The sequence below is a fragment of the Myripristis murdjan genome, chromosome 11 (genome assembly GCF_902150065.1).
Source record: "Myripristis murdjan chromosome 11, fMyrMur1.1, whole genome shotgun sequence".
Taxonomy (NCBI): Eukaryota; Metazoa; Chordata; class Actinopteri; order Holocentriformes; family Holocentridae; genus Myripristis; species Myripristis murdjan.
In genome coordinates this window covers 17,624,738-17,646,353 of record NC_043990.1, presented here as the reverse complement: position 1 = coordinate 17,646,353, position 21,616 = coordinate 17,624,738, and the positions used below count along the sequence as shown (strand labels likewise).

Here is a 21,616-nt window from a genome sequence, read left to right as displayed (position 1 = left end):
CTGGAAACTAACTAGGTTAAGCCTGTATGTCGGTTCCCCTCCCACAGCCGGAGGTGCAGGTCTCACACAGAATCAGTCAATTCTCTTGCAGGAAATATCCACTACCAAGATGGAATGGCATCAGCCTGAATCATAACCAGCCTTGATGTGAATGACACAGATCATTACTCGCTTTGCCATTATTCAGATTTTTCCTATTGCTGGTTAACACAGGGGGGTTTCACTGAGCTGGGCGTCAGATAGAGAAAGTGGGTCAGCTCTTCACAAGCTGGTGATTAGCTGCAAAAGGCTCAAGTGTAGAAACAGAGGATGCAAGGAGAGGGGGGGATACTAGCAGGCAGGCTGGCTGGCTGACTCACTCACACCAGGGATCGAGACATGGGGGCAGACGCGCAGCCAAAAATCAAGGACCTACAGGGCAATGGCCAAAGTGTGACCATGTGTGAGATGGATTGCTGCACATAATCAATTAGAACGGGTTCTGGTTGTAAGTGTGATGAGGGACTGTGTGTGTGTGCTGAATTAATCTGTTCAGATGATTTGAATTCAATTGGACCTTAGGGAAGCCAAAAGTGGAATTTATAATTCCAGTTTATGCTGAATTAAAAGCCGCCTCTGAATTTACGATTAAATTATGCAACTTTAATTTCGTAAAAGAGGCAATTCATTTTGTTGCCTGAACACACCAAGTGACACTTGAGAAATAACAACCCAAATAGGATAAACATCAATTATTTAAAAGAAACAAGCAATTGGCGGTAACACAAAGACACAAACAGCACAAAGAAGTGATTGGTAATTATCATTAAAAAAATAAATTAACTTCAAAAATACATGGGGTTGTTTTCATAGCTCCATAAATTTGTGGCTACCACACACAAATCCTGTGAGTGTAGGTTCTGTATGGGGTGGTCATGCTATGCATAACCCCCCTCCATTTCCTCTCTCTTGACAGTATGTACCCACAAAGAGCAATAACTATTTGGGAGACGGTAAACTGCCCACAAAGGAGAAGCACATTAATCTAATTAAGCAAGGAGCAATCCAATATTGGCTAGTATAGATCGTTTGAGTTAAATGAAACCTAGCAAAAGTGGATGGAAGCGTTATTGTTTGAGGAGGCAACGATCCAACCTTACTGTTTTCACTGATGGGCTTCTCAGTGACTGCAGTTATCAGGCTGCCTGACCACAGACAGGTCATGGGATTGCATCCGTCTTGGATATTTGGCTATGACTGCCTGTCAGCTGAGGTAGAGGAATTTTAAATTCCACTTCAGTCATGCAAAACACACGAACATACCAGTGATCACATGAATTACAAGACTAACAGAAGGAGGGATGATCGGCGTAAACACCACCACACTGTTAAGAGTTGACAGAGCACTCTGTGTAATTAGTCTGTGTACACATAATGAACCCTTCATAGAAACTGCTCCTGACAGTACAAGTACCTTGCTAGGCCAAACAAACACTGTGACTGGACACATGTCCATTTCACGTGGTGCCCTTAATATCGTCAGGACTGTCAGCTACATGCAAATGTGTTTGAGTGCATAAAAAGACAGACAGTCACTCATGAATAATAAGAACAAGAAGAACAGAGATGAGCTCTTTGTTGCTTGCTGTTCATGGGAGTGGAGCACACACAATAGGTGCAGAACAATAAGTACACAGCAAATTGTACAGAACACACTCCTACTGACTCATGTTTAATACACGGCAAGTTAGGGCTTAGTCTGTGAGACAAAGCAGTTTAGAGGGTGTCATGTGTACTTGCGTGTGAATATTCTGCTGAAACTTCCTTTTATGTTTTCCTTTTATGAGGTGATTTTCTGAGAAGGTGCTGAATGCTGTGAGCACGCTCCTTATTGCTGCTAAGATGCAAGTGTCTGTGTACCCTTTGTGTCGTGTGTGCACACCAGTGAAGCCAAATCCATGCAAACACGTCCCCTGCCTCCATCTGTGCCTGCTGAGCGCTGCCATATTTACATGCAGATTCAAGCTCTACTGATGTGGCACATTCAGAATTGGTGCATTTCCACCAATTTCAAGGAAAGATTTGAACAGATGAGCTGCCTGCACAGGAAATCACCATTTCTCATCTGCACTGATAAGCAGGCCATGCTACGTTAAAGTCTTCTTACTCAGTGAAACTGAACAATACTGTAAACATAAGACTTTTGACAAGGCCAGCGACAACAATGCTGCAATAGAGTTGTCGCACTAGCCTATTTATGGTGAAAATGATAATGCTAACGGTGTCAGTATTATGACTGAACAATTACTCAAAGTATTATGGGCACTGCAATATATATTCTCCAGGGGGAACAGAAAAAATAAAAATGTCCTTTATAGATTCCACCAAAAATTACATAATTTTAATTTGCTTTAATGGTGAAAATTATGCTGTAATTGCAGTTTTTATTGACACTTGTGCAAAAATGAGCAGTCCCATTAAAGTTGTGAATCATATCACCATCCCAGTGTCTGTCAAAATAACTGCAATATGGTTTCTTCACCCCATTGTTCAGCCCTGAGTCAGCAGTGGGCAATACAGTCGAAATAGATTCAGAAATGGTTTTCCCTGGGCTGTATAAAAAGCATGGTTAATTTTAACTGTAACAAACACTCCTATCAGCTCCAGAGGAGAAAGCTCAGATAAATTACCCAATACGTTCAGGTTAAAAAACCACAGACATGATATCAGTTCTCTCCCACGAGGATCAAAGCGGCTGGGTCATGGCTAAATATAAAACCCGTTCTACCACTGCCACACAACTCACTTAGTGAAACGGTGAACCTGAAATGAGTGAGGAGACAGAGAGGCGCTGGTGACGTACAACTCACCTCTAATGAAGTGTGGGCCGATCTATATTTATCTGCAATGACAAAACAAGAGAGGAGTGTTATTCATACTTTGACATTCATGATTATGTTCGATGTCAAGTAATTATCATGCATTTACTATTTGTAAGAAACAATCTGGGCAGATATTCCCTGTGAACCATTTATGAGCAGGTACAGCTACACAGCACAGCATCACATGAATAGATTATAAAGAGAAAACACACACACACACACCCCTCCACGAACCCTCTGGGTAACCCCATACAGTGCTGGCGAGTATGAATAATTAAACTTCATGTCTAAAGAGGGAGGCGGGGGTGAGGGGAGGCTGCAGGTGATCAAATGCGATCTGAGAAGGACAAAGTGAAAAGGGATTAGCTGACATCATTTGAGACGGTGCATGGTTTGAGAGGCCGGCATGCCCTGTGAATAAATGAATATGTCTTCCACTGCCTAAAACTGCCTGAGGCGAACTGAGGTGTCAAAACCTGCCACTGGGGGCCAGCTGTGATAATTGGACTGTTCATTCTTACTGTCAGAAAACACAATCCAACTATCTCTCCCTCTCTGTTTCCATGGAAAAGCCTCTATAAATGGAAGGTCAAAATAAAGAAACCAATATCTTGACCTTGATCTCTTCAAAAATTGGAGGCTGACTGTGCCCCATTGATTTTCAGCACAGAAAATAAATCTGCCCTACAAATATAACCAATTATAAGACTCTCAATCTAGACGGAAAAACTATACTTCCCCTTTCTTCTATTGGACAATAAAAGACTGAAAATTATTTTTAATCATTTCAATGAACAGGCTCTATCAGATAGTGACTGGCATATGATTGCATCTAGACGATGGTGCCTGTGTACATATTAAGTTATGATATGGTGAAGATAGAAATATTATGATTTCATAAGTGGATTTCTTCCCTTGCTCAAGATAACAGCAGGCTAATGTCAGGGGTGAAAGTACAGGCAGAGCGAAGGACCGGCAGACTTTGACGCCAGTCCAGAATATAAAACGAGGTCATCTTAGACAAATGAGACACTTTGGCCGGATGTGCCAACTCATGAGAGGCTAATATTATTGTCATGTCAGTACCACTGCTATCAATTGAACAGGAAATTAAAAGTTCTCTGATTTGACAGTTTACTTCCACATCTGTTATATCAAATACTATCAGTGACAACTAAATATTTCCACTCAGAGCTTAGGGATACCACCACTGGAAAAAAAAATTCATGGTCAGCTCTGTGCAGGTTGTTCTGACTTGATGGTAGCAGAAGAAAAAAAAATAAACACCAATCTTCCAACGCTCCTCTTGGGAACACTGGGCCCTCTGTTAGCCCCAGCCAAAGAGAGGTGCTTTGGCCAAGGCCTTCGATTCTCCTACAGTTAATCACAGTGGGCATATTTGGAGCCACACACAGGGTCACCCTTGACTATCCTGTTCATGGAAAATGTCCACTCTGTCCTGGTAAAAGGATTTTAGAGAGAGTGGAACACAGCTGAGTGGGGTAACATTTCTCACCTTATTAGATTTTGAAACATTTAATCTTTAACCCAACACTGGCCTCCGTTTTCTAGCGGGGAGTGTTTCAAATTGACCTACATCCTTACTGAGACGCATATGAAATGTAAAAAATGCAGCATGCACATAATCTAAAAAAAATCATCTATACCCTAGGTGTAAGACATTGTGAATCTTTAATGGGTAAACAAATATCTTATCTCAATGCAGCAAAGGCCTGGCCCTTGGAAAGGCGCTGTGGAGTGGGAGTGAACATATTTTTCCCCTTCCTCCATGTGAATTGATCTGAGTGCAGTAGGAGCCGTGTGCATGTTGCATCAGCGAAGCTCAAAATAACACTTGGCTCAGATTCTGTGCCTCTTATTAGTCCAATTCACTTAGCTCTATATCGCAAAAGTGCATAATCCCTCATTTGCTGTGACTGAACTTGTCATTGAAGCAGTATGCATGATTCTAGACAGAAGCTCTAGACGAGGGATCACAGTGGAGGAGTGACATTGGGCAGACAGGTCATAGGGCTAAGTCATGGGTTTCATGCTGGCCAGCCTCTGGATGTCAAACCACATCACCTTGGCACTGACGCACCAGCTGGGTTGCATAAGCTTTGATTTTCCTGCAGGGTAACCTCTTGAACTAGCCTCTGAGCCACTGAGATTTGTGGATGGGCGGCTATCTTCTTAATAGGTCTCATGTCTTTCTCATCTCCAGGCCTAATGAGAATCAGGACGGGGCCGAGCCGTCCCAAAATACCTCGGCCACAGGCCAGAGGAGCAGCAAGGGAGTGTCCTAATCTCCAAACTCATCTGCAGTCAAGCCTCTGAATTCTGTGCATGTAATCACCACGTTAGTTCTATTTTTGGTGGAGCAAAAATGCTGTGTGGCAGCGCAGACTGATGCTGTTTATCATCTGTACCATTTTTTCCCCTCTCTCCAAGACACAACAAACATACTGAGATGGAGGACTGAACCGAGGGATTGGTTCAGGAGTAGAGGAGGGAAGGAGCAATAAGGCGAGGAGAAAAGGAAAGGGAAGATCGCTAATAAGTTCCCAGCAGAGCTATAAAATCGACAGCACCTCAGGCTATAAAGACGCTCTTTCCTCCTCTTCCTGTACAACCCTCTATCATTCAGATATTAACGGTACGCCAGATTTATGTCAGGCAATCCAAAGTGGCAGGATATATAGCCTTGACACATTAAGTCTGTCTCAATATCACATGGGTGAAAGGGAGTTTTAATAATGTTCAACTTCCATCATGCAGTAGAGCCCTCAGCTGCTGCTGGGTAGCTCTCCCACCGGTTAATCAGTTGAGTTAATCGGTTTCACCTGGCATCACAGGTGTAAATCAGAACCTGATTAGATGGCTGAGTGGAAAGCAACAGGGGTCTGCAGCACTGAACATGAGAATCACTGCTGTGGTTCATTTACTGGAGCAATAAAGGCCATGCATAATGATGCTGAATGAATGTTTATTGTAATAATCATTCGCCTGTTTATGTAAATCTTTGCATTCCAGTGTGTTTATCAACCAGCCTCAGTGTAGCCTGGCCCCTTCGCCCACCAAGCACACTTCAAAAGCAATGCCTTTTCACATAAAACGCTACCAATGTCTCATTTAATAGGTGAAACTCTCTGCATCGAGATTTTTAGCCGCTGTCTTTGATGTTTGACTAATTTTATATGTTTTCTGGAACGAACAAGGTGCCCTGCAGTTTGAATGAATCACATGGTTCATTGTTTACACTAGCTAACTGACCGCTGTGAGATAGGCCACTTCACACAGACACCCAGCAGCCGCCCTCAACCAGCCCTCCTTTAACGGGCCATTTGAATAACTCACTGCTAGTCATTTACATGTGTTGAATATGAATATATTGTAGCCTAATAAGTGCTAGCTAGCTACTTATTAAAAATGGATGAAACGGCTCGTCTGGTCGTTTTAATTTACAGCAGTGCTGCGGTTGCTAATAATGTGAGGAATAATTAATAGCCTGACTGCATCACCGCGTCTGTAAACACATTCACCACATGGCTGGAGGCAGACGGAGCCACAATATGGCCTCTGTGCTGGGATGCTCCGCTCGCCTGGCCTGTGACTGACGTGAAGGAAAATGCATCATGCTGGCAGGGAGTAAGGACACAGTCTTGCGCAGCTACTCGGAAAGGCCGCACAAAATTTTACAGAGTGAATTACTTGGTGTGGTTTAGCTTGGTTTGGTTGGTTACCTGTGCTGTCTTGGTAGTGCAATTCAACCGTCCCGTCTCTCCGGATCCTGACATCCCCGGGTCCTTCAATCCTTCTCGGATGGTCGATAGCTGAAGCACCGGCTGCCTTGGAGTTTCTCCTCCGGTGTTTCCGAGCTAAAGTCCGGCAGCACTGATAGCACACGGCCCATGCCTGCTCCTCGTTAATCGGCTGGCTGTACAAGGTGAGAATTTCTTCCAGGGAAAGCTCCTCGACTCCATCGCTACAATCCATGTTGACGTCCCCGGCGTTCAAATCGACGGCGAAGTCCCGCTGAATGGTGGGCGAAATCAGCATCCCGTCGTCAGTCCCCGGTCGCTTGGCCATTCTCACATTATAGAGACACGCGAAGTTGAGGAGAAAAATCGCGAAGGGAAGAAATCAACAAATGTTTCCAACTCTGCCCGCTTCATAGGTGCAGCCGTTGGCCACGTTATGTGTCCATCAGCTGTTCTCAGCAGTGGCCGAGCAGCGGCAGCGGTTCAACATGAAGGCAGGCTCGGTGTGCGGCTCCGCCAGGTCCCAGCGCCCGCCGCTCTCCTGCACAGGCAAGACACTCCCCATCAGCTGGAGACAATCCCTGCGTTCCAATACCCATACTACCATACTATTTAGTAGGGAAAAAAAGAATTAGTATGTCCCAATACATACTAAACTACATACTTTGTAAGGGCAGCTGCAGTACATACTAAAAGTAAAAAGTATAAGTATGCGATTTGGAACGCAGGGAATCAGAATCAGTCTGCTGAAACGTCACATTCAGCTTTTTACACTGGAAAAACAAACATCACTTCTCATTATTATGAGAGTAATAATTAGTAGTAGTGTAACTGAAGTGGTAAATCTATACATTTTGTAAAAAATTTAAGGTGAAAACTGTCTATATGACTACTAGATGATTATACTGTCATCCTGGGCTTTTTAAAAGGAAAATGTCTATTTCTGAGCTTCTTCAAGCAATACCCCCTCCTCCCCGTCCTGTGGTGTAGAGAGAGTAATCAAGGATTGAAAAAAGACAAACAAGATACTGGTCTATGAATTTATTGACTTCTGCTATAGCATTTCTATAGCTGTAAGAAATATGATTGCATTCATCACATTTTCTCTGGCTTTTTCAACAACTTAAAGAACTGACAACAATCAAATACAAAGAACGTGTGTTTTCAATCAGCAAAGTTGATCTTTACGTATTTCACAGGTATCATCTCACTAAATCATAAAAAAAAACAATCACCCTTCCTCTTGACAAACTGTTAACACCCCTGCTTTACTTAGAAGATGTGGCTGATTGATTGACTATTGATTAGTCTCCAGCAAAGCAGAGCTACCTCTATTAGCTGACTGTCTTGGTCTTAAATGTTTACTGGTCAAATTTGCAATCAGCAACAGTCATCTTCTCTGGAGCTACTTGAGCCCTTCACCAAAGACCTGGTTAGGAGCGCCACCTACTGAGCAAGTTTCTTTATTAAAACCATTCTAATACCATGACCACCCATCCTGAATATAACTGACAGAAAAATGTTTTACTTCTTTACACAGTATTTCTGTGTTCATGTAAACCGGATGGGCAAAATATTGGCATTGGCAATATATTTGAAACAGCGTGTTGCCTTTTGTGATGTTTGGACGATCATCGTTGATCAATGACAAAACTTTTTCAGCAGTTTCCAGACTGATTTATAGGATACATGCAAATTAATATAAGCCACACATTACACAATATTACAACACAATAGGGCAAATAATACAATGTAATATGATAACATAAAAGAAAAAGATCCTGAGAACAAAACACAGGAGCAGTTTAAAACAAGACAAGTCATAGGCACATGCGGGTGTGTGTTTTGTTATTTTGCAAAGGCCCAAGTAAAAATAGCCCTCAGCCTTTGTGTCTTAAACTTCTAACTCTTGATTTCTGAACAGCACTTCAGGTTCAACTAAATGTAATATAATTACAGCATTTACTGAGGTTAAACAGTGTTACCACTGTTTTTTTCACTCACTGTTTCTGTCATTCAGAACTCTTGCACACAGAAATGAAGCAAATTGTTGAGGAAGGCCCCACACAGAGAACATTTGAAGTGCAGACTGAGATTATCATGTGTATAAGGGACAGTCTGTTCCTGTAATCCAGTGGTGTCGCTGAACATGGCACCATAGCCTAAGCATAGGAGAAAAGCATGATGGCGAGTGTGTGAACAGTGTTTGTGAACCACTCTTTACTGCATGCATTTGCAATGGCAAAACAAAGATGCAGCATCCCAAGATCTTTGGATGGAGACGAAAGCAGTTGCTTATACTAGAAATCACCAAGAAAAATAGCTAAGATCTTAGAGATTCGCAAGCACACATCTTCCACATCACTATGTAAACCATCATCCCATCCTCTGCTGAGCTGCTCACTGCACTAGCCATGTCCCTCTTTACAGAAGTTAACAAGGAAATGGCCTTCATCTTTCATCACATGCCTGTCCAGATTCATTATCTCCACTGCTGCTGATGTTGACGGGCTGAGCATCCTTAGACAAAGCACTGGCCTCCTTTGATGATCTCCTTTTGGAGTCCCGAGAGGTTTGCTGTGAAAAGATGTAAGATTTTGAATGTCATGTCATTTAAATGTCACCACAGTGGACAGAGAGTGTGTGGGCCGAGATGAGCCCTAGGTCACTGAAGTATTGTTCCTAAGTGTAAGGTTAAAGAAATAAAGCTCAAAAATCTCCCCTTCTGTGTCAGTGAAAATGTGGTTTCTTGTGGATGTGGAATTGATTTTGTGGTCGTAACTCTGCAGCCATTGACCTTTTTCAAACATTTCAATTTGTTTCATGAGTTTTTGGAAAGAACAAAAAGCATACACATCCCAGTCCTCAGCAGATGCCAGACTGAATCATGGAAGAATAAACAAGATGCACACTGTTAATAAATTCATTAACACCTGTATTACAGCTGGCATTTCAGCATTCATCAGTATAGCATTAATGAATGTATGTTCTGGGAGCAGATAACAGCATGTGGGCTTGCTTTCACTCCACGTGGGTTTGGAGCAATTAGCTCTCAAGCTCAGAGAAGGCAATCCGAGTGCAATTCCTCAGATGATTGCAAGAACATCTTATGGAAAGTCGTGTTCCAGTACCTGCTGTTCATTAAGCAACTGGACTTTTTAAGCCTACAATTCATAATTCTCAGTGATTATTGCTTGCTGTTATTGTTACGGGAGAATGGCAGGAGCATCACTGCTGCTTGAAGAAGAGAGCAACTCTACATACATCACTAAGCAAGTGGGCTGCATGTGTACTTTAGCCTTTATGTTTTTTGTGTTTTCTGCATAAGTCTATGACACTGTGAGAGACGTGTTTTAAGGCTCTAATAGATAACTGTAAAGTTTTCTGCATATTGCAATGGTTTCCAAGGATGGTAAAGTCATTTTTTACATTTTTGGCTTATTGGTCAAGGTTAAGAGTTAGTTAGGGTTAGGCATAAGTTGGTAATGGCTAACATTACCTTTGCCATCCCATGAAAAAAATATTGCCTCACAGAAGCATAGCCAAATTTTTAAAATGTAACTAAACAAATAAATAAAAGGAAAATGTTTTCTTTTGTAAAATCTAAAAGCCTATTAATGTGGACTCAAGGTGAGGGTAACCTGTCATTCTCCTGTCTATCATCCTGAGTGTGAGACAGAAGGCCTTGTTTATCTCCTAGGGCAGTGAGAGATCTACTGAAGGCATCCCTCAGGCCGGTGCCTGTGCTACCACTGACACCTACATCATTGCAGGAGCGTCTTGGTTTTCTCTGGTGGTTGGAGCTGGTGGTGGTGAGGGCCTGTTTCCCACACTGGGTCCCCGTGTTCACCATCCTCTTCTCCTTCAGACTGGCCTCCAGAGCTTTACCTGAGCAGAGTCATGCAGACTTATTACTAAACACAGCCACATGCTTCACCTGGCTCCACTCCAGACAGCAAGTCAAGTCAGCAGAGACGGTCCAAAGCTTGAGTCAAAGGGACAAAAACCAGTGAGGTGTGAGTTTGGCTTACATCAGACTTGACAGCTGGGTTGTCATATTGTCAATGAATCATTTACCTCGTGAGCCCCGCTGTTTTTTTTATTTTTATTTTTATTTTATATTTTTTGGAGGGACAGTAGCCTATAGACTTGGTATAAAAGAGGTTGTATTTGTGCAGCATCTGGTGATCTGGTAATCTGGTTACATTGATTTCGCAGTAAAAACAGACAATTAAAAAAAAAAAAAAAAAAAAGCACGACGGCAGCTCTTACTGTTTATTCCGGGGAGAGGAGTCTCCACGTCGGTATTCGTGAGCCACGTCGATTCCGTCTCTCTGGTCCAGCTTTCATGATACCTGGGCTCGATAATCGCGTCCGCCCGGCTCCCACCACAACCCATCGGAGATATCATCCACGGCAGGTGTCGGAGCTGACTGAGGCCGGGTGAGGAGGGCTCGGCTGGCTCACGGCGTCACTGACAGCTGCTGCATCCCCCGGATCTCTGTGCCCCTCCGCTTCCACCCGACGCACCGGAGCCGATGATGCGCTCCGCTCCGCAGACAGCCGCTGCCGAGCATGAGCCACACGGCGGGGCTGTGTGCGTCACCCGCAGCGGGGGAATTTAACCTGCGTCCTGCCACAAACCAGCCATGTATGTGCTAATAAGAGTGATCAGCTCCAGCCAGGGATATAAAGCATACGGATACTGTAACTAATGGTAATAATATTGATCATCATCATCCTCATCATCATCATCATGCTGTTTTTAATGTGATTGTTTTATTTTAGTCATATTATTTGCTTGCGGGGTGTTTTATTGTAATTATATAGTGTATTGAGGATTATAATGTGGTTGTTTTTTCGTTTATTTATTCAATTTTTTAAATTATTTTTCTATGTTTTTGATGTATGTTTTGTCCTATATAGGCCTATTCTTTTTAATTGTACAGTGTATTGGGATCATGTTCTCTAGACAAAACGGATTGGTCATTATAATCATTATCATGACAATATTAATAATAATAACTATGATGTATACAATGACTTTCATGTTATGGTCTGTCAGAGTAAAAGGTGCGTAAAGTGAGGTTAGGTGTCTTTTACATTTACACATTTATTTATTTAAGATATATAGATCAATTTTCAATTATACTGACAATACAGTATTAGCACATATGTGTATATTTTAAACATGTAATAGGCTATACAGAAATGGATGGAACATACAATCAACAAACATCCTTCCTCATTAATGACCTCTCTTACTGTTTCACATGAAGGTTTCACATGAAGATACAGCAGCTTGGGTGGGGAAAACATGATAACACTGCTCACGTCTACTTCTACCTCACACGGAGCTAACAACACAGTATCCTCAAAAAGTAAACAAAACAAATGCTATCCACTTGTTTCAGAGTCTTAAAATAAATATATTTGACATATATTATTATTTCTTCCATTTGTCCCAGATATGTACCTTTCTTGTTACTTTGAAGACAGTAATATATCAGTTTGAAAAAACAAAACAATATGCACTCCAGTGTTTACCAGGGACTTTTTCAACACTCTGTCAAAGTATAAAATGAGAAGCCATTTGTTTAAGCCATGGTAAGAAGAGAGAAACACTAAGAAGATGTTCAGGGCCCACATTTATCAAGTATTTGTTGTATTTGGTGTCCAGTTTTCATGAATTTATGCCACCACGTGACCCTACGCCAATCAGCACTCCTGTTTCTAATAGCTTATTCAGTGTGGACCCAGGAATGTACCAGAAAGAAAGAAAGAAAGAAAGAAAGAAAGAAGTTGTGGTAGAGCTTGTCACAGCAGAACCCAATCGCAGCAAGCAGAGTGAGACTGTGTGGAATAGATGATGATGATGCCATCGGTGATGAAGGCAACATATCTAGACTTTGAAGTCCAGCAGGTTGCAGTCGATCTTGTAGTAAACATAGGGGTAGTACTCCTGCTGGCTCAGATTCAGTCCTGGGATGTCCATAGAGGCCTGGGGGCACACAGGAATTACAGGAATAAAAAATAATAATTATACAGATAAAACAATGTTCTATCATTTATGACAGGGACGCAGCGTAGTCAATTTGCACCCTTGAGCCGAAATCCAAGATGTGAAATAGTAAGCGGGCCTGAGAAGTGCGAGCATGTGAGGAGACTCACGTCAATGATAGCAGCGCTGCTGTCCAGGTGTTTGTACAGGTCGTACAGCACCTCTCTGAGCTTCTTCATGTTCTTCTTGTTGGGCTGCAGCAGCATGGCCTGGAAGTTGACTGGCAGGCCGTATCTGTGAAATACAGGAGGGCCGTCAAGGCTGCGCATCTTTCATGGTCCATTCACAACACAAGTGAGGGACTGCAACTACTAGGATGGATGATGGTAACTGTGCTGTCAAACCAGTATTAAAGGTGTGGCACATGCATCAACCCCACCATCATCATCATCAGCATCATTATTATTATCACCTCCACCAACAGAGCTGGGTGGGAGGTATGTTTTCACCCCATTCTGCCTGTCTGTCTGTGTGTTGTTAGTACAATATCTCTAAAAGTTATGAACAGATTTGGATGAAACTTGGTGGAAAGGTTGATCATTGGCAAAGGAAACACAGATTAATGTCTCACTCTGATCGGCTAAAGTGGGGAGTGGCAGTGGGCATGATTACCTTTTGATGAATATTCATGTGGAATTGGCATATCCTGACAACTGTATAGTGCTGGCAGAAGTGTATGTTCTACTGAGGGCTTTCTAGTTGTTATATCATTATCATCATCATTATTATTATAGCCTACTATGCACAAAAATACACAATACCCTATTGATTACAGTATAGAGCCAGTAATCCTACAGTGGTACTACAGCAATCTGTCTAATCTCATTTAAAAAAAAAAAAAAAAAAAAAAAAAATCTGCAATAAAATCAGAAGTAGATCAATCTGAAGACACACAACACAGTCTGATGCACCAGTGCTGGCTGTGATTTGGGCAAAAATGCCATGCTTTTGCTCTCTCATATTTGTTAATGTTGGCACATACTGTCATACTGCACCTCTCAAATGGCTGCATGGAACATGGCCTCTTTTTTCAACTCTTTCACTATTTTTCATATTCTTTTTCTCAGTTGTTTCTCGCGCTCATCTTACTGCATATTAGGCGTGTCCCCTTCATAAATGCACATAGCAAGTTCTTTTGGTTGATTAACTCGTGGAAGCTACCAGGAACTTTACACCGCTCACCTCAAAACCGACTCCACAAACACACGCAGGGCTTTTATGTGGATCCATGCGATGAAGGCCTCGCTGAAATTCACTTTCAGCCACCGTACCAAAGGCCCCTGGATGGAAGGTAATGTCATTTACATAAGCAAAGTTTTCAATAAAGGATAACTCACCTTTCAACTTGAAAAAAACAGGATATAATGAAACTATACTGCTCTACAAATCCAGTTCTACTTTAGAAATAATTAATGGCACTACCAGATTTTTAATAGATTTTTTCAAACAATCAGTGGTTTTACATTTTCCTCCATTATCCAAGACAGTTAAAGGATGTAGTCTTACTGTGTTGAAAAAGAAAAAAGTCTGAAAATGTGTTTTTTCTTTCCCGTTTTGCCCATTGTGTTGTTGTTTGTGCAGAGGAACGGTGGTCATACAAACTGTTTCTTCTTGTCAGTGGACAAACGCGTCATCTCCTCTTTGTCTGCCTTCATCTCCTCCTCATTGTACTGGAAATCACGCACTGTAAACCTGGGTCAGGGCAGACAACAACACTCTGTGATTTCACACAATGACATGTATGCATGTGTGTCTGACGCTCAAGTGTCAACAGAGCCATGTAACAGGCTATTTTTAGGTTGAAATAGTCCAGTGTTATGAAGCGATATGTAAACTGTGTGATGTGTTGGCCCCTACTTATCTGTGTCTGACTGACTGCCCAAAGAGTAAACAAATTCGATTCAGGACACAAAAATGGAAAATAAATATTAATCTTCTATTCCAAACACCTAAGAATTGTGAATCGATTGAAACTGAAACCCAGCTCAAAAGGGAAACCCAGAAAAACACAATCTAGCCGACTTTACACACTGAATCTTTGAGTAGCTTCTATTCTTACAGGTAGGGAGGAGATAGAAATGATAAAAATGCAATGGAAATGGAATCGTTTACTTGTTTTCTCTGGCTTTGTGTCTGAAGTCGTCGATGGCCTTCCTGAAAAGAGTGACACTGAACAGGCCGCTGTCGTTGTCTTCAAACAGGAGGCTGAGGAAGACGACAAGCTGATGTTAGAGTTCAGGCCTCGGTTTATTTGCTACAGAAACTCATTTCAGCAGATTCTGACAGACAGGGGGCGAGGTTTACAGGGAAAAAAGTACAGTATGTTGCCCTCAGGCTGTGTAATGTGCACAGATGAGCTGAACTGTGTGAGCAACTGCAGTCGCTCTCCACCTTGACTGATTGTGTTTTGTTGCAGAAAAGCATCCACACTTCCTTTTCCAGCCAGTGCCTCTGTTCAGATATGCGTGCTAACATCCCACGGTCAGCTCTTCCAACATGAGCGATCATGAGCTCTGGCTTGATGAGCTTGTTATTGGAGTTTGGCATTTTTCATCAGTTTTTATTTTCATTTCCTTTAGACTTTTTGTTTTCAGTTTCAGTTCAGCTTTAATTCGTTTTTAATACGGGTTTACTAGTATAGTTTATTTTTTATTTTTTTTGAAAATGCTTAGTTTTAGTTTCGTTTTCATTAGTTTCAGTGTTAGTTTTAGTCTTTCTCCACACCATGCCAAGTGTGGACGGACTGGCAACACAGATATGTGAGGTGCTTGCTTGTGCGACAGAAGGATATTAGCCATCTGCTGGCATAAATCTGGCACAGCTCAAAAACTGGAAGATAAATTTCACAGCCACCCAAGAGACTAGGCTTATGTATGAAATACACTGACAGATGAAAACTAGACATTCTCTCTATAATTGTTGAACACACAATGCAGTTTCAGTTAGTTATTGTTTTTACGGAAAGCCTCATTTATATTTTTACTTCAGCTGACAAAAATGTTTCTTCACACCTAGTTTTCATTATTTCATTATTCTTTGTTAGTGATAATAACCTTGATCTGCACCTTTATGACCAATCAAACTCCGATTCCTCATATTCCTTCAGCAACTTTTAAATTTTCTACTTTGGCCATTCTTGTCTTTTGGTTAATGCCATTTCTGCTTTCACTACAGTTACCTGTTTAATCTTCATGTGCTGCTGCTGCTGCCGAGAGTAAATAAACAATACAGGCATACAAATTTGTATGTGGCGCTGTGTTCGGCTGCTTGTCTACCTCAGGCGAGTTGGACTGTGTTGATAGTGTACTGCTACCTTAAGGTACACATACAAAAAAACCAAAACATCAAACCACAAAGAGTTGTTTTCAAAAGGTTATCTGAGCTGTATTTGTTGGATTGCAGCTTTTGAAAACATAAGCCAGCCTCATCAACTACTACAATAAATTAACACCCCGGTAAATATCACAGCTACAAGTTAGGATCAAATCTGCATGATCAAAATCCTCCAACCGCCCAGGAGGAAGGCGTCTGCCAGCTAATATCCTCATATCATATCAAAGTGGAGCTTAGAATAAAACAAACAAATGACTGAGGCGACAGGGAGACACCTCGGCCAAAGTAAAGTCTGCTGTGCCCGAGCTGCTCCGTCAGTCTGTTGTGAAATACAGGATGTGCCTTGTTTCCAGGTCTCATCAGCAGACAATGCTCCATATCTGCTCTGGCGATGCAGGTTGCTAGGTTACCACACCACACTGTGCCGTGTCTGTCCAAAAGCCCGAACATGATGTCTGAATATCCTCCCTCCAAACTGGCGAAAGGTCAGCTGCATTCTACAGGTCAACCATATGATGTCCTCTATTCTAATCATCTGCCTTTTTTTTTTTTTTTTTTTTTTTTTTTTTTAAAGGTCAACTATATCACGTTTCTTATGCTATTAAGAATCAATCAGGACGCTGACAGCTGACAGTGAGAGAAGCCAAGGCACTGTGAGGCTGCAGGCAAACTGATCCACCACATCGGTCCACTAACATCTGTTTCTAATTATTTTTTAATGAGGAGTGTGTGTTGATGATGCGTCCGTCTCTGTTGAATTTTGTGTCCGTTTTGAAACAAAGCCAGGGAAGTGCAAGATGGAACAACAGTGCGCTGAACAGGAAAATGATCAAAATGTTTATGACCTGTCTCGCCATGCCACACACCATTTTAGTGAACACTGCTAATGAATAAAAATATTCCTCCCGAGTGGGCTGATCTTTCCTAAATGTGGCTGAAAAAATAAAAAATATTTGCACACTTAATTAAGTAGTTACTTACTTAGTGGAGCGTGGCACGACCATCTCTGCCAGGGTTTCATACGTCTTCTGCCAGTCACCATAGTTTGGTCTGGTGAGAGTAACAGAAATTACTTACAGTATATTGTAAACATTTCATAACTGATATCAGTCAAATTGCCAACAGTTCATATTTTGTGCTGAAAATTAAATTTGAAAAATTATCTTTACATTTGCAGATATTTGGTGTTTCTCAGTATTTTATTCCTAAGAGGATGAAAAAAGCCTCTGAAATAGCATTAGCCAATCACAGGACACTAAAACTCTCCACTAAAAGACACACTCGTGAAGTTGTTTTACAGTTCTGACATCTTAAAGACAAAGAGACCCGGTCATTCAGTGGTAGGGGAAAATCTAGGATGAATTAAATCTCTTTAAATGCAAAAAAATTTAATTATTTAAATATACAGCCTCAGCAGTTCCACTGTACCATGTATTCAGGTGCTCAGATGGTGGCGTACTTACTTTGGGACAACCACCAGCAGGGTAATCAGGTATTCTGAGTCCAGCACAAAATCCTCTTTCTTCACAATATCAGCCAGACTCCTTGTCATCAAGCTCCCCCTGCAGGACAAAATAGACAGTGCAGGTCATCTGGAACTTGCTCGAGCCAAACTGAATTATTAAATGGTTAATTAATGTGTGAATTAAACCCTCAAGCAAGAACATTTAGAGCACATATGAATGCATGCTTCATAATTTTAATGTGTATGTATTCTCAGTATGTCTCTCTACATACATACATGATTGATTTTCTAGTTATATTGTGTCATTAAAAAGGTGATCAAATAATTTGACAAAAACGGGTATAGCACTTCTGCACTATGCATTTTAATTTGGAGCATCAGTAATAAAATGATAAAACAAAGTACATGTTTTCATGCTTTGGTTCAGGCTGACAATATTATATTATACAATGTAAGGATTTTCAAAAGATAAGAAGATGATCAAAGACAAAGGACAAACTAATCATTTCATATCAGACTGAAAGGGGCTTAAGGGTTTGTCTTTAGATGATACTTCAGACTTTCATCAAAGTTTATCAACTGTGTAGGTCAGAGAAGCTGCAACAGGTTAGTAACTCTAAAATACTATGAGGGATTTGGAGTAATCCATGTTTAAGAAGAGATAATTAATGTGTAATGGTTGAAACTGTGGTTACTCACGCATTCTTCCTCTCCAGGTTCTGCAGGTTGCCCTTCAGGTTGTTGTAGGCAGAAGCTCTGGCCTTCAAGTCGTTGTCTATCTGAGTCACTTGCTGCAAACCAAAAGGGAGACGGTGAGCTCTACAGCTTGGTGACTATGGGACATTCCCAGTGCAGACGCAGAGATGGGTAATGTTGTATAATTTGCACAACCAGAACCATGTCCATATATCATCTACATGACAACCAACAGTACCTTGGAAACAATCTCCGAGATGTTTTTCAGCGACTGCTTGATGGGATACTTAGCCATGTCCCACTGGAATCGGGTGACATAGGTGACCAGGTCAACTAGGAAGGGCAGAAACCAGGTAAAAGTCATGCACATTTATCATCTCGAACATATCCCATAATGTTTCTACAACCAATTACAACAACAGTGGCTTTGAGGTGACATGTAATCTAAGAGATCAATTCTACTCTTGGCATTTGACCTCCATCGATACACCAAGCCTAACACTGATACACCCAGTTGACGCTCCTTTGAGCTAATCAAGCTACTGAGTGCCTGCTCATCAATGTCTTGATGTTACTGGTGATTACCTCCATTGGCCAGTAAGTTCTCCTGGACTTTGTCTCGGCTGTCCTCCAGAACATCGGCCATGTATTGGGCCACCTTCTTCACGACACTGACCAGCCCAACACAGGATGAGAGGCAGGGCAGCACACCGACAGAGGGGACAAGGAAACACACCCATCAGCACAGTAGCAATTAAATATAACGGACATTCCTCCCACAACTGAACTTGGGTGTCTTTTTTTTTTTTTTTACCATCGTGAGACCACAGAGACTTTGACCAGATTGTACTTTAGAACTAGCAGAAACAGAGGTTCTTCATCATGCAGTTTCAAATGGGAGGGCACACCGCTTTGTTTACTAATGTCAAGGATGAGGCCGAGGAAAGATAAATCCCCTCACCTTCATGTCAAGACTAATAACCCATAGAATGAATGGAACACTTTTAAATGTTTATCTTCTATGTAATGTTCTGATGGCAAACGTTCACAAAACCATGAAAAATGGACCAAAATGTTCTTATGTTTTGGGTTATGATTGGGTAAAAGTGTTTTCTTAAACTCCTGTGGTATTTCTAAGTCCTAATCTTTTGAGAACTGAGTGGCAATCACAATTCTTTACCACGACATAACAAGGATGGGTGCCCTCTCCTTTGAAAGTGCATAGTCCACCTTTAAGCAAAATATTTCAAGTAAGAAGTACAAAAATATTTATTAATTTGGTAATAGCGACAAAGTTTACCTCTCCACAAAAGTGTCTAGTTTAGCCAACTCATCTGACAGACCCACTAAGACATCTAGCGTTCCAACCTGTTGGAGACAGCAGAAAATATGTTTTTTTAAAAACTGCCCAGGACTACTGAACTACTTGATTGTGCTGCCAAAGCATTTCCCCCATGGCAGTTTGAGCTGGAAATGACTGGTGTATTTGTGCCACTTTCAGGAGGGATTGCAACAGTATAATCCTCTGGGGAGCTAGAAAAGCGAATGTGAGGATTTGTCAGACAACAACAATACAAACACATAGTGCCAACGCTTAACCTTGAGGTCAGGGATGTTGAACTTGCTGTTGGTGGAGAGGTTGTTAGTGCGTGTGGTGGCCACCATCATCTTATCCCAGGTCTGCTGGCACGTCTTCTCGCCCGGGGCGGAGATCAACCAGAACTCTGTCATGGCTGCTGGCAGGGAGCTTGACCACCAGGCCTCTGATGTAGGGCAGTCACTGAGGTAAGGGGAGAGGTGACAAATATTTTAACTAGATATACATCATTTGTGGAGAGCAAAGTGGCATTGCTATCATTATTATTATGAATAGTAGTAGTAGTAGTAGTAGTAGTAGTAGTATTACCACCTAGTCAAAACAAATGGTAGGAAACTGATGAAGTTCTACTCAGGCTGGGTGATATGGGCAAAATCATATATCATGACCAAATACCTCAATATCAATATTGTGCTGACATTGTAGGGATGACTACTGGTGCTATAATAAGATATTTATATACAAGATTTTTGCTGAACAATCATTACTTATTTGGATAGTATGACCAAGCATGACAGATAAGTTCATACAACTGCATCCCTTTCCCTTTAATTCAGCCTTTAAAGCCAGAAAAAGACAACAGTTATGCCATATCATGATGTTATAATATCTAAACTCCCAGATGTTATATAGTCTCAAATCATAATATTGAAATAATAATGATATACTGCCCCAGCCTTAAGGTCTACATCAAAAGCAGAGTATAAATTACAAATCCATGAACTGTCCTCAGAGTATATCTACAATTCAGAGTCCTTTTTGATATACGCTCCCTCCAAGGACCTCCTGATTTTGCATCTTAAACATAAATGCTATGTATAATCAGTCCTAGAAGACAAAGAGAGAAGTATCATTATTTCTAGATGAATCAGTGTCACATTGTTAAGCCACGTCTTCCTCTTTTTGGTCCCTATTCTGATCCACATCCAAGTTAGGACTTCCTCATAAATAGCAGTTGTCACTCACTCGGAGTTGCAGAGATTGTAAAATTACAGCCTGAGGACACAGATAAGCTCCCCTGGCTGCTGATTGCCTGTCATGTGAGCATGTGTCTCTGTTGTGAGGCCATGATGTGCACAATTCCTTCCCATTACAGTGACTGAGAGTATGTTCAATGGGGTTAATGTGTAGATTATCATTCAACAGAGATTTACTGGTACACAGCAGATTCTGCCAGGATCATCACCTGGCTACAGCAGGCATTAGCTTGCTGTCATAAGCTTACTGGCATTGCAGTCAGACTCTGTCACGACACAGGAATCGGTTTGTTTTCACACTTACCGATGCGCTCACCGGCCTCGGGTCCGGACCACACGGTGCAATGCAGTAAAACTGTCACAATTCCCGATGCATAGCTCAGATCACACCAGGTTTTCGACTCAGAGGTCCTTCAACAGAGCATCACACTCACAGTCAGCTGATCAGGGGTTTTGCGCATGCGCTGATCCCACTGCACGTAATGCTGCCTCCACGTGCTCCTCGACAGATCCCGTTTCCAGAAATGCGTGCGGTTCGAAATATCAACATTAGATATACTAAAGATAACAAAATGTATTTTCATTCGTTTGTATCAGCAAAATGCTTCCTTCATCAAGTTTTACATCAGGTATTGGTGTATACAGGGTACTCATCGTCTACTGAGCATCCACAGTTCCTGAAAATGCTTATTTCCCAAATAAAAGGTATTTATAACAGGTTTGGACTCACATGACTTGGACTTGATCTGGACTCAAGTCACAAATTTGATTACTTTAGACTAGACTGGACAGAATCAGGAAAGACTTGACTTTACCTTTAACACCAATGAGATGTGACTTCACTTGGACTTGAAAATTTTGACTC

General features: G+C 41.6%; 3 protein-coding genes across 9 annotated transcripts in view; all 3 read right to left on the bottom strand.

Moving 5' to 3' along the window:
• spire1a (spire-type actin nucleation factor 1a) overlaps positions 1-7,100 on the bottom strand; it is a 32,910-nt gene extending 25,810 nt beyond the window's left edge. For 5 of the 7 annotated variants that reach the window (XM_030064519.1, XM_030064520.1, XM_030064522.1 and 2 more), the window contains exons 1-2: positions 6,605-7,100; positions 2,850-2,881 (exon numbers count right to left, since the gene is read on the bottom strand). In XM_030064519.1, the coding sequence (XP_029920379.1) occupies positions 2,850-2,881; positions 6,605-6,950 (378 nt within the window). In that variant the 5' untranslated portion in view covers positions 6,951-7,100. The remainder of the gene's footprint in view (positions 1-2,849; positions 2,882-6,604) is intronic. The other 2 variants (XM_030064523.1, XM_030064526.1) reach the window with 1 other exon arrangement.
• Positions 7,101-7,668: 568 nt separating this feature from the next.
• si:ch211-215i13.3 (brain and acute leukemia cytoplasmic protein) lies at positions 7,669-11,059 on the bottom strand. Its single transcript, XM_030063940.1, has 3 exons — positions 10,895-11,059; positions 10,386-10,510; positions 7,669-9,199 (listed from the first exon to the last, which is right to left on the bottom strand). Exons 1-3 carry the CDS (start codon positions 11,031-11,033, stop codon positions 9,074-9,076), a joined length of 390 nt encoding a protein of 129 aa, XP_029919800.1. The 5' UTR covers positions 11,034-11,059; the 3' UTR covers positions 7,669-9,073.
• A 656-nt stretch (positions 11,060-11,715) lies between these two features.
• On the bottom strand, positions 11,716-21,216 carry atp6v1c1b (ATPase H+ transporting V1 subunit C1b). The gene is made up of 13 exons (XM_030064170.1): positions 21,056-21,216; positions 19,777-19,957; positions 19,478-19,545; positions 18,763-18,848; positions 18,416-18,510; positions 18,181-18,272; positions 17,480-17,578; positions 16,998-17,066; positions 14,796-14,888; positions 14,282-14,375; positions 13,866-13,963; positions 12,794-12,917; positions 11,716-12,623 (listed from the first exon to the last, which is right to left on the bottom strand). The coding sequence occupies exons 2-13, from the start codon at positions 19,906-19,908 to the stop codon at positions 12,525-12,527; spliced, it is 1,149 nt and encodes a 382-aa protein (XP_029920030.1). The 5' UTR covers positions 19,909-19,957; positions 21,056-21,216; the 3' UTR covers positions 11,716-12,524.
• Positions 21,217-21,616: the final 400 nt, after the last annotated feature.

Bases quoted from the DNA above. Each gene is read 5' to 3' on its own strand.
- si:ch211-215i13.3 (XM_030063940.1), bottom strand. From the start codon at position 11,033: ATGATATCTCCGATGGGTTGTGGTGGGAGCCGGGCGGACGCGATTATC. The intron at 10,511-10,894 runs GTAAGAGCTGCC...GACTCTGCTCAG, and splicing joins TCCTCTCCCCGGAATAAACA to GTAAAGCTCTGGAGGCCAGT. The intron at 9,200-10,385 runs GTAGGTGTCAGT...ATCTTTTCACAG, and splicing joins CAAGACGCTCCTGCAATGAT to CAAACCTCTCGGGACTCCAA.
- atp6v1c1b (XM_030064170.1), bottom strand. From the start codon at position 19,908: ATGACAGAGTTCTGGTTGATCTCCGCCCCGGGCGAGAAGACGTGCCAG. The intron at 19,546-19,776 runs GTTAAGCGTTGG...TGTCTCCAACAG, and splicing joins TCAACATCCCTGACCTCAAG to GTTGGAACGCTAGATGTCTT. The intron at 18,273-18,415 runs GTACTGTTGGTT...TTTGGTTTGCAG, and splicing joins TCTCGGAGATTGTTTCCAAG to CAAGTGACTCAGATAGACAA.